Here is a 20,395-nt window from a genome sequence, read left to right as displayed (position 1 = left end):
TGAAAGTAGAAAGGAGGTTGAGTTGGGTTTGGAGAGATGGAGGTATGCATTGGAACGAAGAGGAATGAAGGTGAGCAGTAGCAAAACAGAATACATGTGCATCAATGAGAATGGGGATGAGAGTGTAGTGAAGATGCAAGGAGTAGACGTAAAGAAAGTTGGTGAATTCAAGTACCTGGGGTCAACTCATCTCATCTCATTATCTCTAGCCGCTTTATCCTTCTACAGGGTCGCAGGCAAGCTGGAGCCTATCCCAGCTGACTACGGGCGAAAGGCGGGGTACACCCTGGACAAGTCGCCAGGTCATCACAGGGCTGACACATAGACACAGACAACCATTCACACTCACACCTACAGTCAATTTAGAGTCACCAGTTAACCTAACCTGCATGTCTTTGGACTGTGGGGGAAACCGGAGCACCCGGAGGAAACCCACGCGGACACGGGGAGAACATGCAAACTCCGCACAGAAAGGCCCTCGCCGACACCGGGGCTCGAACCCAGGACCTTCTTGCTGTGAGGCGACAGCGCTAACCACTACACCACCGTGCCGCCCCCTGGGGTCAACTGTGCAGGAAAATGGGGACTGCGATAGTGAGGTGAGAAAGAGAGTGCAGGCAGGGTGGAGCAGTTGGAGAAGGATTTCGGGAGTCATTTGTGATTGGAAAGTCCCAGCAAAAGTGAAAGGTAAGATGTATAAGACAGTAGTGAGACCAGCTGTGATGTATGGATTGGAGATCGTACCCTTAACGAAGAGACAGGAGGCAAAGTTGGAGGTGGCGGAGTTGAGGATGTTAAGGTTTGCAATGGGAGTGACAAGGTTGGAAAGGATAAGGAACAAGCATATCAGAGGGACAGCACATGCGGAGAGCTTGGGAATTAAGTTAAGAGAGATGAGACTGAGATGGTATGGGCGCATCCTGAGAAGAGATGCAGAGCATGTTGGAAGGAGAATGTTGAGGATGGAGCTGCCAGGCAAACGAAAACGAGGAAGGCCAAAGAGGAGATACATGGATGTGGTGAGAGAGGACTTGAAAGTGGCAGGTGTGGTAGAGAAGGCTGCGGAAGAGAAGGAGCAATGGAGATGAAAGATCCGCTGTGGCGACCCCTTATCAGGAGCAGCCAGAAGAAGAAGATTAATACATGTAACTTGTATTGTGTATTTAAGTTACAGGTATAAGATTATTTAATTTGCTTCAATGTGATTGTCTCAGTTCATCTGATTTTTTAATTAGCCTTTTGCATTTTATCAGTGAAAATGCATGCATGTACATGTATGTTGCATAAGTTATAACACCTATCCTGTTTTAATGAGTCAACCCACAATCAATGAAGTCAAATCAGTCTTAGCTGAGCAAGTTGGCAATGGAATTTCTTACTTTCAGCATAAGTTTTTATTGATATGACTTTGGTCTAAAGCTGTTAAAGGCCTCGGCCTTAAAACCGGTTACCGCTGTGACGTCACGCACTCAGGGCTGGCTGGCTCAGCAGGGCAGCTCGAATGCCAACTTTGCGGTCGATTTTAACTCTCAAAAATGTTTTTTATTCCCATTTATGCAGCATACAAGAGTCAAGGATGGAGATACTATCCACTCAGAAATGTATTTAAAAATAAAGGTTCTGCGAATCTCCTTTCAGCAATGTTCTAGTTATTCCAGTAGAGGGCAGTAAAGAGAAATGAAACTGTATAAACAGTGTTGATTGTCATTCTGATGCACACTATTGACAGAGTGGAAGCCTGGAGAACACTTGACAAGATGGCTAAAATTATTGTCTCAAGTATAATTCTGATCAGTCTTAAAGGTAAGCGTGATTATCAAACTTACTTCATTTAATACCTTTGTTCTAACTTCTTCTAACAAATATACACATCACTTTTATATTTAGCTGCAGTTATCTCTTCGCTCAACATCCAGCAAACACCACAACATCTACTCATGACACCTAAAGAGAGTGAAGCAAAGCTCAAATGCCAACATGGTGATACCAACTATAGATACATGTACTGGTATCAACAAAAGACAGTCAGTGACTCCATGGAGCTCATTGGGATGCTCCAGTATGGAAGATCCACTCCTGAGGAAAAGTTTAAAGCACGATTCAACATTACAGGACACGCCTCAGGGGATGCGTTTCTGCTCATATCCAGTTTAACTCCTGAGGACAGTGCAGTATATTTCTGTGCTGCTAGTAACACAGCCACACACCTTCCCTTTCTGTTGAACAAAAAGTTTCACACCAAACACCTGCAAATAAGATCTGTTCTCTGATTAGTGCAATCTGTAATAGGACGCAATACAGGAAGTGTCCAGTAGAGGCCACTGATAAAACTGGTAGCATGTTGAAAATGTGAAGTTCCTTTCAGCTCCAAACCATATACTTTGGTATAAGGTGAGCACCTCTGGGAGTGAGATGAAATATCTTGGGAGTCTTTTCCTGGAAACTCCAAACCTTGAGGAGCCGAGGTTTAATCTAAATCGAGATGGAAGATCTAAAGGATTGCCAGCTTCTCTCGAGAAGATAATGCAGTTTATATACACAGTGATGGTTGTCTGTGTCTATGTGTCAGCCCTGTGATGACCTGGCGACTTGTCCAGGGTGTACCCCGCCTTTCGCCTGTAGTCAGCTGGGATAGGCTCCAGCTTGCCTGCGACCCTGTAGAAGGATAAAGCGGCTAGAGATAATGAGATGAGATGAGATGAGATATACACAGTGCTTCTCCTCTTCTGTGACAACAGTGAAAAAAACCCCTCCTCTTACTCCACCTCAAAAGAGAAGACATGAAGTGGGGAAAAGGATTGGGGTGGCTCATTACACTGACTCCAGTTACTGACTGCAACAGAAATTTAATTAGGTTTTCTTTTTTACTATATACTCTGTTTTTCCCCCAACCTGATTTTATAACTCTAGACCTTATTTTTGCAAACAAATATTAGTTTATGACACAGGATGGTGCTTCCTGTGCTGATTTTTCATATTGTGTTTCTCTGGTTCACAGGTAATTCTTTACAGATTTTCTATAGTACACCAAGATGCAGTCATGCACATAAAGGCTTTACTAAATCGTACAAAAAGGTTCAGATCAGATTCCAAAAATATATGATGTCTATTCCTTTTCACATAACATGCTATGAATTTTGTTCTTCTTTTCAGATCCTTCATTAAGCAGCAAAATCCTTCAGCCTGCTGATGTGATCAAGAATCCAGGAAATAATGTGAACCTCAGTTGTAGTCACACTTACAAGGACGTTTTTTACCTTTACTGGTATCAACAAACAAGACAAGACACATCACTGAAGCTTACTGGATATCTCCACACAACAAACTTCAATAAGGAAACAGAGTTTGAGGAACGCTTTCATATTTACGGAGATGCAAAAAGTGAAGGGATCCTGCAGATCTCCAACCTGAATTCACATGATAGTGCGGTGTATTTCTGTGCAGTGAGAGAAAGCACAGTGCCACGGTTTTCTGCTGCCTACTTCAAAAACTCACTGTATTATAACTCTGTATGCTATCTGCACATCTCCAGCTGCTACTGATGCAGAAAGCAACAGAAACAACTGATCTTACTCTCGACTAGTATGTAGTGTTCCCTGGAAGTATTACACTGCATGTAAAATTAGAAAAGAAGAAAAATGTTGCTCAGTTATTGTGACATCGACATAGAGGTCACTTTGCAAGTACAGCTAGCTGTCTTACACAAAATATACTTCAAAAACTAATTTACCATGTATTGGGTTGTGGCAGTGCAATGGAGTTTTTTCTTGTTTAGTGTTTACCATGTAGTTTGTTTCCTGCATTGTTTAATTTTATGTCCATTTCTTGTTTCTTTTTGTGTTATTTGTTCTTATGTGTCTATTTTTCATTTTGCACTGCCAATACCGAGAGCTGCTAAGTTATGTTTTGTTGTTTTCTAAAACATTGACAATAAAGTTCTATCTCTTGTTCATCATATAGTTTATAGGTTATGATATAGGCTATGGCCTTTATTTATTGAATGTATTAATTACACTGGTATTCTCGTACAAGCAGCAGAATGATTCTTGGGGATCTACAAGGGTGAGTCAAATGAAAACTATTTTATTTTGCATTGTTTATTGCAAATAGTTGTCACAAAAGGATAGATTTTTTTTTGACATATTCTCCATTATGGTGGTGTAGTGGTTAGCACTGTCGCCTCACAGCAAGAAGGTCCTGGGTTCAAGCCCAGCAGCCAGCGAGTGCCTTTCTGTGTGGAGTGTGCATGTTCTCCCCATGTCCACGTGGGTTTCCTCCCGGTGCTCCGGTTTCCCCCACAGTCCAAAGGCATGCAGGTTAGGCTAATTGGTGGCTCTAAATTGACAGTAGGTGTGAATGTGCGCATGAATGGTTGTCTGTATCTGTGTCAGCCCTGTGATGACCTGGCGACTTGTCCAGGGTGTACCCTGCCTCTCGCCCATAGTCAGCTGGGATAGGCTCCAGCTTGCCTGCGACCCTGTAGGACAGGATAAGCGACTACAGATAATGGATGGATGGATATTCGCCATTTTTATTCAACACACATGTTCCAGCACCTAATGAGTATCAAGTATTCATGAAAAAAATTCTGATTCAATTCTAATTCATGTTGCATTTTAAGGTTTTTCTTTGACACACACTCATGTTTTATTCCTAACAATAAATCCTACTCCACACGAACGAACTTTACTGCTTGACTAATGACATTAGCTAATACTTAAGCAATGTTTTGTTATTCCAATAGAGGGCAGTAAAGAGAAATGAAACTGTATAAACAGTGTTGTCATTCTGATGCACACTATTGACAGAGTGGAAGCCTGGAGAACACTGGACAAGATGGCTAAAATTATTGTCTCAAGTATAATTCTGATCAGTCTTAAAGGTAAGCATGATTATCTAACTCACTTCATTTAATAGCTTTGTTGTAACTTCTTCTAACAGATATACACATCACTTTTATATTTAGCTGCAGTTATCTCTTCCCTCAACATCCAGCAAACACCACAGCATCTACTAATGACACCGAAGCAGAGTGAAGCAAAGCTCAACTGCCAACATGGTGATACCGACTATAGATACATGTACTGGTATCAACAAAAGACAGTCAGTGACTCCATGGAGCTCATTGGGATGCTCCAGTATGAAAAATCCATTCCTGAGGAAAAGTTTAAAGCACGATTCAACATTACAGGACAAGCCACAGGGGATGCGTTTCTGCTCATATCCAGTTTAACTCCTGAGGACAGTGCAGTATATTTCTGTGCTGCTAGTAACACAGCCACACACCTTCCCTTTCTGTTGAACAAAAAGCTTCACACCAAACACCTGCAAATAAGATTTGTTCTCTGATTCATGCAATCTGTAAAAGGACGCAATTCAGGAAGTGTCCAGTAGAGGTCACTGATAAAACTGGTAGCATGTTGAAGATGTGAAGTTCAGCTGCAAACCATATATTTTGGTACAAGATGCGTAGCTCTGGGAGTGAGACAAAATATCTTGGGAATCTTTTCCTGGAAACTCCAAACCCTGAGGAGCCAAGGTTTAATTTCAGTGGAGATGGAAAGTCGAAAGGATCATTGCGTATTCCCATCCTCTCTCTAGAAGATAGTGCAGTTTATTTCTGTGCAGCATATGTACACTGTTTTTCCTCTGCTGTGACAACAGTGCAAAACCCTTCCTCTCACTCCACCTCAAAAGAGAAGACATGAAGCAGGGAAAAGGATTTGGGTGGCTCATTGCACAGACTCCTGTTACTGACTGGAACAAAAATTTAATTTGGTTTTCTTTTTTACTATATACTCTATTGTTTTTGCCCTAACCTGATTTTATAACTCTAGACCTTATTTTTTGCAAACAAATATTAGTTTATGACCCAGGATGGTGCTTCCTGTGCTGATTTTTCATATTTTGTTGCTCTGGTTCACAGGTAATTCTTTGCAAATTTTCCATAGTGCACCAAGATGCAGTCATGCACATAAAGGCTTCACTAAATTGTACAAAAAGGTTCAGATCAACATCCAAATATATATGATATATATTCCTTTTAATATCACATGCATTTCATTCTGCTCTTCTTTTCAGATCCTTCATTAAGCAGCAAAAGCATTGAGCCTGCTCATATGATCAAGAATCCAGGAAATAATGTGAACCTCAGTGTCAGTTATACAGTAACTTTTTTTTTTTACCTTTACTGGTATCAACAAGACAAGAAACATCACTGAAGCTTACTGGATATCTCCACACAACAACCTTTCAGTAAGGAAACAGAGTTTGAGAAGTGCTTTCATATTTACGGAGATGCAAAAAGTGAAGGGATCCTGCAGATCTCCAACCTTAATTCACATGATAGTGCAGTGTATTTCTGTGCTGTGAGAGAAAGCACAGTGCCACGGTTATCTGTTGCCTACTTCAAAAGCTGACTATATTATAACTCTGTATGCTATCTGCACATCTCCAGCTACTACCATCTTATCTGACATCTATCCCGTAGTCTGGACAACCATTGAGGCACCACTGAAGATCTGGCAACTAGTTCCCTCCATTCCTCTCTCTGTTCCGCCTTTCTCAGGGTGTTGCTGAGTTTCAGGCCTGTCCATTCTGTGATGTCCTCCCATCTCTTTCTTTGTCTGCCTCTTTTTCTTCCTCCTTGGACAGTGCCTTGCAGGATTGTCTTTGCAAGCCCTTCTGATCTTGTGACATGCCCATACCATTTCAATTTTCGCTTTTTCACCATGGTCAGGAGACCTTCGTGGGGCCCAATGTCTTGCTGGATTCTGCTGTATATGTCTTTGTTGGTTATGTGGTCTTTGTAGGAGATGCCAAGGAGTTTCCGGAAGCATATCATCTCTCTTGCTTGTATCCTTCTCTCCAGAGCTGCAGTCAGGGCCCACGACTCACAGGCATACAGGAATATGGGAATGACAAGGGAGCACATCAGTTTGATTTTGGACCTGAGTGAGATATTTCTATCTTTCCAGATGGTATTCAGTTTTGACAGTGCTGTTATTGTCTGTGCAATCCTGCATACTACTTCTGGCTTGGATCCCTGGTCTGATACAATGGCTCCCAAGTACTTGAAGCTTTGAACTGTTTCCAGCTTCTGGCCATTGACCCTGATATCAGTGCTGATGCCGTTGGTGTTGTTGGTCATCAGTTTGGTCTTCTCTGCACTGATTTCCATGCTGTAGGCAGTGGAGGCCTTATCCAGTTATTCTACTAGGCTGGCGATCTCTTTTTCTGATCCTGCTAGTCCGTTCCATGTCATCTGTGAAGCGAACGTTTGTCATTGTTCTGCCACCAATGCTGACTGATCCCTCATGATGTTCCACTGCATCAGCCATAATTCTCTCAAGGAAGATGTTGAAAAGAGTGGGAGAGAGTAGACAACCCTGCCTTACTCCTACTGTTGTTCAAAACCATTCTCTGATGCTGCTGTTGTAGTACACTGCACTGGTGGCCTTCTTGTACAGTTGTTCGGTGACTTTGATCAGGTTCACATTATTGTTGTACAATTTTATGGTCACCCACAAAGCTGCATGCCACACCCTGTCAAATGCCTTCTTGAAATCAATGAAGACATGGTAGAGGTCTTGCTGATGTTGGAGGTACCGCTCAAAGAGTATTCGGAGGTTGAAAATCTGCTCTGTTGTGCTGTGCCCTGCTCTGAATCCTGCCTGTTCTTCAGCAATGATGGTATCTGCTTGTGGCTTCAGTCTGTTGAGTAAAATCTTCAACATGACCTTGCTTGGGTGGCATATGAGGCTGATTGTACGGTAGTTCTGACACTATCATAAATTCATTTTCTTGGGGAGGTTGATGATGAGTGACTATGTCCATGGTGTTGGCCACTCTCCTGTCTGCCAGATCTTGTTGCAGATTTTTAGTAGGGTGCTAATTATGGTATCCCCTCTGGCTTGAACCACCTCTGCTGGAATGTTGTCAACCCCTGCTGACTTCCCCTTCTTCAGCGATCTTACTGATGCTTCCATTTCTTCTCAAAGGATGTAGTGACTGTCAGTATCTGTGCTTGTGGGGACATTTAGAACTTCTGGATCTTCTAAGGTTCTGTGGTTATAGAGGTCAGAGCAGTATTCTGTCCATCTCTTCAGAATGCCTTGGTCTTCAGTGAGACACTTTCCATCTTTGTCCTGTATTGTAGAACTTATTCCCTGTTTTGTCCTTGTCAGTTCTTTCACCAATTGATATGCTTTCTTGCTGTTGTTCCTCTTGAGGTTCACTTCAATGTCTTGGCATTGCTCACTGATCCATTTCTCTTTTGCCTCTGTCATGATCTTTTTGATTTCTTTGTTTACTGCCCTATACTGCTCTGCTCCTTGCTCCTTCTTCAGTTTCATTCTTCTTTTTCTTCAACTCTCTGCATTTGTCGCACAGCTGTAGGATGTCAGATGTGACCCATGGTTTTTTGACTGGTTGATGGTTGGTTTGTTTGTTTGTTTGTTTGCCAAGAATTTTGCTTGCTGTTTCTGTCACTGCTGTGTTGAAACTAACCATCAATGTGTATTCTGGGTTTATCAGAGTGAGTGGTGCAAACTTCCCTCCTTTCATTGCTTATGAAAAGCTTCTGCTATTTCTGGATCCTCCAGCTTCTCAAGGTCAAACTTGATCCTTGTGTTACTCTGCTTGTGAACTTTCTTCAGGCACAGTCGGAATGTCATCATCATGAGTTCATGGTCACTCCCATGGTTGCTCCTGGAAAGCGTTGTGTCTGTGCAATGTTCACATTGAATCAAAACCGTCTCTGCACCATGATGTAGTCTATCTGATTGTGGTGTTCTCCATTTGGGCTATGCCATGTCCATTGTCTGGAGTTTTTTTTTTTTTGTGGACCAAGTGTATTCACCAGCTGGAGATCGTTGTTTCTGGCAAATTCCAGAAGCCTCAAGCCTCTTTCATTTGTGTCTTTGTTGCAGTGTGGTCCACAAACACCCTCCGAGACTTTGCAGGCATTCTCTCCTATCTTGGCATCTCAATCGCCTTGCAAACAAGGATGTCTTTCATGGGAGTTTGGTTCAAGAGCTCTTGGAGTTGGTTATAAAACTCCCCTTCATCATCATCGTAGTCTGATGTAGGGGCCTATGCTTGTACTATTGTGATGTTTAAAGGGGTTGTTCTCAGACAGATGGTGATAAGTCGACTGGACACTGGACGACAGCTCATGACAGTGTTCATGGTATCCTTGTGAACAAGGAACCCCACTCCCTGTTTGTGTTTGTCCTCTCTTCCGCTAAAATATAGTTTGTGACTGTCCTGGGTCATTGTTTCTCCCATGTTCTTCCACTTTACTTCACAGAGCCCTAGGATGTGCCAGCGGTATCTGGTCATCTCGTGTGCCAGTTCTTCCACTTTGCCTGTTGTTCTCAGCATTCTAACATTCCAGGTGCCAATGGTGATGATGTTCCTGGCACAAATCTTGCTGCTCTGTACACCAGTTGCATACTTTCCACCTCTGCCCTGATGTGCGGCAGAAGGCGTGGCCCTTGATAACCTGGGTGACAACCGATCCGGTATGGAATTAGAAATGGTTGTCATCCTCATGAAGCATGTCTAGGGTAAGTTGAGCCTGGCAGAGCCCATCCCTCTCCAGACTTGACCACAGCCAAAATGATCCTCAAGGGGGCTCACCTTGGTCGTGAACACATGGCCGTTTGGGTTTGTCTGGGAGCCCTTCCGCCCTGGCTGGTGATCTGCATCTAGGAGGTCTTTCGCCCAGTGGTGTCGTATTAATACCACCCCCTCATGTGGTTTAGCCAGCTGAAGCGGTTTACCGGGGTGTGGCGCTTGGAGCCAATACATGAGAGATTAGGAGATGGATGAGGACCAGTGGTCCCCATCCATTCTATAAGGTAGAACGCAGCATGCCAGACATCAAAGGTACTACCTCTATCCAGAACCCACTACACCCCAATACAGAATATATGGTAAATTAGTTTTTGATATATGTTTTGTGTAAGACAGCTAGCTGTACTTGCAAAGTGACCTCGATGTCGATGTCACAATAATTGAGCAACATTTTTCTTCATTTTTCGAGCTGCTACTGCTACAGAAAGCAACAGAAACAACTGACCTTACACTTGACTAGTATGTAGTGTTCCCTGGAAGTATTACACTGTATGGAATATTAGAAACAAAGAAAAATGTTGCTCAGTTATTGCGACATCGACATGGAGGTCACTTTGCAAGTACAGCTAGCTGTCTTACACAAAATATACATCAAAAACTAATTTACAATATATATATATTGTGTATTTTCTGAACTGATCATAACTTATAATTTTGCTGCAAAACAATAGCATATAAATAATCTTCTCATGAAGCACACACAGGTATAAACACTCACTCGATACCTGTTTGTCCTTTGCCACTCCTTTTCCAATCATAACTGACACTTGACCATGCCCCCTCTGTCAAATGTATGCTATTGTTTGAGGGGTTTTTTTGTCTTGAATTTATTAATTAGTTCATTTTTTTGTAATATAATTGTTGAGCTTAGTTTGGTGATTCACACTAATAATGACAAATTCCAAGGATTAAATTAAATGTGCTTTAAAATAAACAACCGACGATAATAAATTACTGACTAATAAAAGCTGGAGGTTTAATTATTTAGAAATGCCAAAAACACTAATGTTCTGTTTTAGTAAAATTTTCTGCTCATATCCAGTATAACTCCTGAGAAAAGTGTAGAATTTTTCTACATATTCTCCATTTCATTCAACACACATGTTCCAGCACCTAATGAGTATCAAGTATTCATATAGAAAAAAAAATCTGATTCAATTCTAATTTATGTTGCATTTTAAGTTTTTTTTTCTTTTGACTCACACTCGTCTATCTTATTCTGAAAAATAAATCGTACTGCACACAAATTAACTTCACTACTCGACTAATTACATTAGCTAACACTTAAGCAATGTTCTAGTTATTCCAATAGAGAGCAGTAAAGAGAAATGAAACTGTAGAAACACTGTTGATTGTCATTCGGATGCACACTATAGACAGAGTGGAAGCCTGGAGAACACTTGACAAGATGGGTAAAAGTATTGTTTCCAGTATAATTCTGATCAGTCTTAAAGGTAAGCATGATTATCAAACTCAATTTAATAGCTTTGTTCTAACTTCTTCCAACAAATATACACATCACTTTTACAACCCCGATTCCAAAAAAGGTGGGACAAAGTACAAATTGTAAATAAAAAAGGAATGCAATGATATGCAAGTTTCAAAATTCCATATTTTATTCAGAATAGAACATAGATGACATATCAAATGTTTAAACTGAGAAAATGTATCATTTAAAGAGAACAAATAGGTGATTTTAAATTTCATGACAACACCACATCTCAAAAAAGTTGGGACAAGGCCATGTTTACCACTGTGAGACATCCCCTTTTCTCTTTACAACAGTCTGTAAACATCTAGGGACTGAGGAGACAAGTTGCTCAAGTTTAGGGATAGGAATGTTAACCCATTCTTGTCTAATGTAGGATTCTAGTTGCTCAACTGTCTTAGGTCTCTTTTGTTGTATCTTCCGTTTTATGATGCGCCAAATTTTTTCTATGGCTGAAAGATCTGGACTGCAGGCTGGCCAGTTCAGTACCTGGACCCTTCTTCTACGCAGCCATGATGCTGTAATTGATGCAGTATGTGGTTTGGCATTGTCATGTTGGAAAATGCAAGGTCTTCCCTGAAAGAGACGTCATCTGGATGGGAGCATATGTTGCTCTAGAACCTGGATATACCTTTCAGCATTGATGGTGTCTTTCCAGATGTGTAAGCTGCCCATGCCACACGCACTAATGCAACCCCATACCATCAGAGATGCAGGCTTCTGAACTGAGCGCTGATAACAACTTGGGTCGTCCTTCTCCTCTTTAGTCCGAATGACACGGCGTCCCTGATTTCCATAAAGCACTTCAAATTTTGATTTGTCTGACCACAGAACAGTTTTCCACTTTGCCACAGTCCATTTTAAATGAGCCTTGGCCCAGAGAAGACGTCTGCGCTTCTGGATCATGTTTAGATACAGCTTTTTCTTTGAACTATAGAGTTTTAGTTGGCAATGGCGGATGGCATGGTGAATTGTGTTCACAGATAATGTTCTCTGGAAATATTCCTGAGCCCATTTTGTGATTTCCCATACAGAAGCATGCCTGTATGTGATGCAGTGCCGTCTAAGGGCCCGAAGATCACGGGCACCCAGTATGGTTTTCCGGCCTTGACCCTTATGCACAGAGATTCTTCCAGATTCTCTGAATCTTTTGATGATATTATGCACTGTAGATGATGATATGTTCAAACTCTTTGCAATTTTACACTGTCAAACTCCTTTCTGATATTGCTCCACTATTTGTCGGCGCAGAATTAGGGGGATTGGTGATCTTCTTCCCATCTTTACTTCTGAGAGCCGCTGCCACTCCAAGATGCTCTTTTTATACCCAGTCATGTTAATGACCTATTGCCAATTGACCTAATGAGTTGCAATTTGGTCCTCCAGCTGTTCCTTTTTTGTACCTTTAACTTTTCCAGCCTCTTATTGCCCCGTCTCAACTTTTCTGAGATGTGTTGCTATCATGAAATTTCAAATGAGCCAATATTTGGCATGACATTTCAAAATGTCTCACTTTCGACATTTGATATGTTTTCTATGTTCTATTGTGAATACAATATCAGTTTGAGATTTGTAAATTATTGCATTCTGTTTTTATTTACAATGTGTATTTTGTCCCAACTTTTTTGGAATCAGGGTAGTATATTTATCTGCAGTTATCTCTTCCCTCAATATCCAGCAAACACCACAGCATCTACTAATGACACCTAAACAGAGTGAAGCAAAGCTCAAATGCCGACATGGTGATACCAGCTATAGATGCATGTACTGGTATCAACAAAAGACAGTCAGTGACTCCATGGAGCTCATTGGGATGCTACAGTATGAAAGACCCACTCCTGAGGAAAAGTTTAAAGCACGATTCAACATTACAGGACAATCCACAAGGGATGCGTTTCTGCTCATATCCAGTTTAACTCCTGAGGACAGTGCAGTATATTTCTGTTCTGCTAGTAACACAGCCACACACCTTCCCTTTCTGTTTAACAAAAAGCTTCACACCAAAAACCTGCAAATAAGATCTGTTCTCTGATTCGTGCAATCTGGAATAGGACGCAATACAGGAAGTGTCCAGTAGAGGTCACTGATAAAACTGGTAGCATTTTGAAAGATGTGAAGTTCATTTCAGCTGCAAACCATTTCCTTTGGTATAAGATGAGCAGCTCTGGGAGTGAGACGAAATATCTTGAGAAGTCTTGTCTTTGAGAAGTCAGTGCAGTGTATTTCTGTGCAGCATATGTACCGTACGCAGTGCTTCTCCTCTGCTGTGACAACAGTGAGAAAACCCCTCCTCTCACTCCACCTCAAAACAGAAGACATGAAGTGGGGAAAAGGATTTGGGTGGCTCATTGCACAGATTCCTGTTACTGACTGCAACAGAAATTTAATTCTGTTTTCTTTTTTACTATATACTCTATTCTTTTTTCCCTAACCTGATTTTATACCTCTAGACCTTATTTTTTCCAAACAAATATTAGTTTATGACACAGGATGGTGCTTCCTGTGCTGATTTTTCATATTGTGTTTCTCTGGTTCACAGGTAATTCTTTGCAAATTTTCCATAGTACACCAAGATGCAGTCATGCACATAAAGGCTTCACTAAATTGTACAAAAAGGTTCAGATCAACATCCAAATAAATATGACATGTATTCCTTTTCACATAACATGCTATTAATGTTGTTCTTCTTTTCAGATCCTTCATTAAGCAGCAAAATTATTCAGCCTGCTGATGTGATCAAGAATCCAGAAAATAATGTGAACCTCAGTTGCAGTCATAGTTACAAGGACTTTTTTTTTTTACCTTTACTGGTATCAACAAACAGGACAAGGCACATCACTGAAGCTTACTGGATATCTCTACACTACAACCTTCAATAAGGAAAAAGACTTTGAGGAACGCTTTCATATTTACGGAGATGCAAAACGTGAAGGGATCCTGCAGATCTCCAACCTGAATTCACATGATAGTGCGGTGTATTTCTGTGCTGTGAGAGAAAGCACAGTGCCACGGTTTTCTGCTGCCTACTTCAAAAACTCACTGTATTATAACTCTGTATGCACATCTATCTGCATATGTATCTGCACATCTCCAGCTGCTATTGATACAGAAAGCAAGAGAAACAACTGATATAGAAACTAGAAAATATGACCATCATCCCTGTCTTATCCACACTGTGTTGGCTCCCAATCAAATTTCATATTGATTATAAAATACTACGATTGACCTTTTAAAGCACTGAATGGTCTTGCACCACAGTACCTGAGTGAACTTCTGCTCCTCTATGACCTGCTACGCCTACTTGGATCAAAAGTTGCAGGCAACAGTATCTGCTGGTACCTCATGTAGTGAAGGCTACATCAGGGGGCAGAGCCTTTTCTTACAAAGCCCCACAGTTATGGAACAGCCTTCCAAGTAGTGTTCGGGAATCAGACACAGTCTCAGTGTTTAAGTCTAGGCTGTAAACATATCTGTTTAGTCAAGCCTTTTGTTAATGGTGTTTTATGAGGTAAAGGTGTAGATCTGGAGGGTCCTCAGACAGTGTTTTGGTAAACTGGGATGTATGGATGCTGTCAGTCCCCACTCACTTGCTCACTCGAGTTTGTTGATGGTGTAGTGGCTGGCTGCTTTATGTCCCGGGGCTCCCTCATGCCTGTGTTACCTTCTGGCTCTCCCCTTTTAGTTATGCTGTCATAGTTAGTTGCCGGAGTCCCTGCTTGTACTCAGTGCAATATGTATACTGTTCCTACTTATTCAGGTGACATTGGGCATACCTAACAACCTGTGTTTTCTCTCCCTCTCTCTCTCTCCCCCCCCCCCCCCCACCCCCAAATCTGTCCCTCTGAGTTACATGTCGGTCCTGGGATCAAGATGCTGACCTCTTCTGCTCCTCGGACCTGCCTGATCCATCTTGGTGCCCTGTGTCTGGTTGGAGTCTCATCGCATCGCTCCTGTGGAGGACGGCCCCATGAGGACAGTTAAAAGTCACACTTGGAGGACGCTCTGGACTCTTACAGTAATGCTTTTATGGCTGAGGACTACAGTTGACTTGTTAACTTTAGGACTGCAGTTGTCATGAACAGTTTTGCACTCAAGTTTCCATCAGTGAAGAGTTTATAACATCAACAAAACTCACTTCTTGTTAAAACTGTTAATATTATAGTCATGCTGTCTGTTGTTGCCAAATGAGGATGGGTTCCCTTTTGAGTCTGGTTCCTCTTGAGGTTTCTTCCTCATGTCGTCTGAGGGAGATTTTCCTTGCCACTGTCACCACAGGCTTGCTCATGGAGGATAGATTAGGGATAAAATTAGCTCATGTTTTAAGTCGTTCAAATTGTGTAAAGCTGCTTTGTGACAATGTTTATTGTTAAAAGCACGATACAAATAAACTTGACTTGATCTTACTCTCGACTAGTATGTAGTGTTCCCTGGAAGTATTTCACTGTATGTAATATTAGAAAACAAGAAGAATGTTGCTCAGTTATTGTGACATCTACACAGAAGTCACTTTGCAAGTACAGCTAGCTGTCTTACACAAAATATACATCAAAAACTAATTTACCATATATTGTGTATTTGCTGAACCGATCTTAACTTATAATTTTGCTACAAAACAACAGCATATAAATGATCTTCTCATTAAGCACACACAGGTGTAAACACTCACTCGATACCTGTTTGTCCTTTGCAACTCCTCTTACGATCATAACCCATGCTTCATTATGCCCCCTCTGTCAAATTTATGCTCATGTTGCAGGTTATTTTGTCTTGGATTTATTAATTAGTTCATCTTTTTTATATATAATTGTTTTACTTAGTTTGGCAATTCATACGAATAATGAAATAGGCCAAGGATTAAATTAAATGTGCTTTAAAATAAACCACTGACGATAAAATTAATTGCTGCCGAATAAAAGCTGTAGGTTTAATTATTTATCAATGAAAAAAAAACACGTTCTTTTTCCTAAAATTTTCTGCTCATATCCAGTATAACTCCTGAGGACAGTGTAGAATTTTCCTTCATAATCTCCATTTCAGTTAACACACATGTTCCAGTACCTAATGAGTGTCAAGTATTCAAGTAGAAAAAAAAATCTGATTTCAATTCTTACTCATGTTGCATTTAAAGTTTTTTTTCTTTAACTCAGTCGTCTATTTTATTCCTAACAATAAATTCTACTGCACACAAATGAGCTTTACTACTCGACTAATTACATTAGGTAACACTTAGGCAATGGTCTCATTATTCCAATAGAGGGCAGTAAAGAGAAATGAAACTGTATAAACAATGTTGTCATTCTGATGCACACTATTGACAGAGTGGAAGCCTGGAGAACACTTGACAAGATGGCTAAAATTATTGTCTCAAGTATAATTTTGATCAGTTTTAAAGGTAAGCATGATTATCAAACTCACTTCATTTAATAACTTTGTTCTAACTTCTAACAAATATACACATCACTTTTATATTTAGCTGCAGTTATCTCTTCCCTCAACATCCAGCAAACATCACAGCATCTACTAATGACACCTAAACAGAGTGAAGCAAATCTCAGCTGCCGACATGGTGATACCAACTATAACTACATGTACTGGTATCAACAAAAGACAGTTGCTGACTCCATGGAGCTCATTGGGATGCTCCAGTATGGAAGATCCACTCCTGAGGAAAAGTTTAAAGCACGATTCAACATTACAGGACACGCAGCAGGAGATGCATTTCTGCTCATATCCAGTTTAACTCCTGAGGACAGTACAGTATATTTCTGTGCTGCTAGTAACACAGCCACACACCTTCCCTTTCTGTTTAACAAAAAGCTTCACACCAAACACCTGCAAATAAGATCTGTTCTCTGATTAATACAATCTGTAATATGATGCAATACAGGAAGTGTCCAGTAGAGGTCACTGATAAAACTGGTAGCATGTTGAAGATCTCGTCTCCTCTCTAGCCGCTTTATCCTTCTACAGGGTCACAGGCAAGCTGGAGCCTATCCCAGCTGACTACGGGCGAAAGGCGGGGTACACCCTGGACAAGTCGCCAAGTCATCACAGGGCTGACACATAGACACAGACAACCATTCACACTCACATTCACACCTACGGTCAATTTAGAGTCACCAGTTAACCTAACCTGCATGTCTTTGGACTGTGGGGGAAACCGGAGCACCCAGAGGAAACCCACGCGGACACGGGGAGAACATGCAAACTCCACACAGAAAGGCCCTCGCCGGCCCCGGGGCTCGAACCCAGGACCTTCTTGCTGTGAGGCGACAGCGCTAACCACTACACCACCGTGCCGCCCCATGTTGAAGATTTGAAGTTCATTTCAGCTGCAAACCGTATATTTTGGTACAAGGTGAGCATCTCTGGGAGTGAGATGAAATATCTTGGGAATCTTTTCCTGGAAACTCCAAACCCTCAGGAGCCGAGGTTTAATCTACATGGAGATGGAAGGTCTAAAGGATCGCTGAGTGTTCCCAGCCTCTCTCGAGAAGATAGTGCAGTGTATTTCTGTGCAGCATATGTATACAGTGCTTCTCCTCTTCTGTGACATCAGTACAAAATCTCCTCCTCTCACTCCACCTCAAAAAAGAAGACATGAAGTGGGGAAAAGGATTGGGGTGGCTCATTGCACAGACTCCTGTTACTGACTGCAACATAAATTTAATTTGGCTTTCTTTTCAACTATATACTCTATTGTTTTTCCCCCCTAACCTGATTTTATAACTCTAGACCTTATTTTTTGTAAGCAAATATTAGTTTATGACACAGGATGGTGCTTCATGTGCTGATTTTTCATATTGTTTTGCTCTGGTTCACAGGTAATTCTTTGCAAATTTTCCATAGTACACCAAGATGCAGTCATACACGAAGGCTTTTCTAAATCATACAAAACATTCAGATCACATTCCCCACATGATGTATATTCCTTTTCACATAGCATGTAATTCATTTTGTTCTTCTTTTCAGACCCTTCATTAAGCAGCAAAATCATTCAACCTGCTGATGTGATCAAGAATCCAGGAAATAATGTGAACCTCAGTTGCAGTCACACTTACAGTAACTTTTATTACCTTTACTGGTATCAACAAACAAGACAAGACACATCACTGAAGCTTACTGGATATCTCTCCACATCAACCTTCAATAAGGAAAAAGACTTTGAGGAGCGCTTTCATATTTACAGAGATGCAAAAAGTGAAGGGATCCTGCAGATCTCCAACCTTAATTCACATGATAGTGCGGTGTATTTCTGTGCTGTGAGAGAAAGCACAGTGCCACGGTTTTCTGCTGCCTACTTCAAAAACTCACTGTATTATAACTCTGTATGCTATCTGCACATCTCCAGCTGCTACTGATACAGAAAGCAACAGAAACAACTGATCTTACTCTCGACTAGTATGTAGTGTTCACTGGAAGTATTACACTAGATGTAATATTACATTTGTAGTTTCTGATATACTGTACAATGGAAAGTTGAAAGTTTGTGAACCCTTTAGAATTTTCTACATTTCTGTATAAATATGACCTAAAACGTCATCAGATTTTCACAAGTCCTAAAAGTAGATAAAGAGAACCCAGTTAAACAAATGAGACAAAAACTATTATACTTGGTCATTTATTTATTAAGGAAAATGATCCAATATTACATACACTGACAGTCAATGAAAATGTCCAGGTGACATTTATGAAAATAATTTTATTCATAAGCTATGAAATCATGTACTAGAAGCTTACAGATCAATATACTGACATCAATATACTGACACTCGAGATGAATAAACAAAAAATCACAATTGTTGTGAGCTTTGATAATGTACAGTCCGAACAAAATGGATACCCTGTAATTGGAAAGTTGCAGCTTCAGTACCGAGTATTGTCCCCACCAACAGCAATACAAGCTGTCAGTCTGCGACGCATACTGCGTATCAAACGGCGAATCCTGTCTTGTGGAATGGCCTGCCACTCCTCTTGAAGAGCCTGGATCAGTTGACCTCTGTTCATGGGACGAGGAACACGGTTCTGGATCTGAACACCAAGGTGATCCCATAAATGCTCAATGGGATTGCGATCAGGTGAATACGCAGGCCATGGCAGGGTTTGGACATTCAATCGACGCCCAACTTCTGAAAAACTTAGGCCGGCTTGCACCATGCCGAGGGCCCGCCATCTGTCATCTAGATTTAACCGTGGCATCTTGGACATAAGGAATACAAAAGTCGGCTTTTTCATGGCCTTAATAAAGGCTATCCAACCCATCCTTTCAACCATGTACAAATTTTTGTTTTTCTCCAAAACAGCACTTTGAGCTGATTCCTAAAGACCACTCCCTGAAGACTATTGAAAAATGTTTGGATTGAGGAGAACTCATTAATGACTTCTGTGCACGCTATTCAATAGAAACATCTCAAAACAAACATTTCCCCAACTCCGTATTGCATAACATGTTGAATTATTGACCTGGACTTTTTCATTGACTGCCAGTGTATCTGTGAGTGGCAAAAGTATGTGAACCTTTGCTTTCAGTATCTGGTGTGACACCCTTGTGCAGCAATAACTGCAACTACCGTAAACATTTCCGGTAACTGTTGATCAGTCCTGCACACTGGCTTGGAGGAATTTTAGCCCATTCCTCCATACAGAACAGCTTCAACTCTGGGATGTTGGTGGGTTTCCTCACATGAACTGCTTGCTTCAGGTCCTTCCACAACATTTCGATTGGATTAAGGTTAGGACTTTGACTTGGCCATTACAAAACATTAACTGTATTCTTCTTTAACCATTCTTTGGTAGAACGACTTGTATGCTTAGGGTCGTTGTCTTGCTGCATGACCCACCTTCTCTTGAGATTTAGTTCATGGACAGATGTGCTGACATTTTCCTTTAGAATTATGGCAAGCTGTCCTGGCCCAGATGCAGCAAAACAGGCCCAAACCATGATACTACCACCACCATGTTTCACAGATGGGATAAGGTTCTTTTGCTGGAATGTAGTGTTTTCCTTTCTCCAAACATAACGCTTCTCATTTAAACCAAAAAGTTCTATTTTGGTCTCATCCATCCACAAAACATTTTTTCCAATAATCTTCTGGCTTGTCCACATGATCTTTAGCAAACTGCAGACGAGCAGCAATGTTCTTTTTGGAGAGCAGTGGCTTTCTCCTTGCAACCCTGCCACGCACACCATTATTGTTCAGTGTTCTCCTGATGGTGGACTCATGAACATTAACATTAGCCAATGTAAGAGAGGCCTTCAGTTGCTTA

General features: G+C 41.2%; 2 gene segments (V, D, J or C); both read left to right on the top strand.

The window, feature by feature from the left end:
* The first annotated feature begins 1,733 nt into the window (after positions 1-1,733).
* Positions 1,734-2,270, top strand: LOC132893686 (T cell receptor beta variable 4-2-like). The segment is given in 2 exon segments: positions 1,734-1,803; positions 1,888-2,270. Coding segments are annotated over 2 exon segments (429 nt in total).
* A 563-nt stretch (positions 2,271-2,833) lies between these two features.
* LOC132893989 (Ig heavy chain V region-like) lies at positions 2,834-3,556 on the top strand. The segment is given in 2 exon segments: positions 2,834-2,998; positions 3,154-3,556. Coding segments are annotated over 2 exon segments (438 nt in total).
* The last annotated feature ends 16,839 nt before the right edge of the window (positions 3,557-20,395 follow it).

The sequence above is a fragment of the Neoarius graeffei genome, chromosome 11 (assembly GCF_027579695.1).
Source record: "Neoarius graeffei isolate fNeoGra1 chromosome 11, fNeoGra1.pri, whole genome shotgun sequence".
Classification (NCBI taxonomy): Eukaryota; Metazoa; Chordata; class Actinopteri; order Siluriformes; family Ariidae; genus Neoarius; species Neoarius graeffei.
The sequence above is the reverse complement of the archived record's forward strand: the minus strand, read 5'-3'. Positions and strand labels throughout refer to the sequence as shown.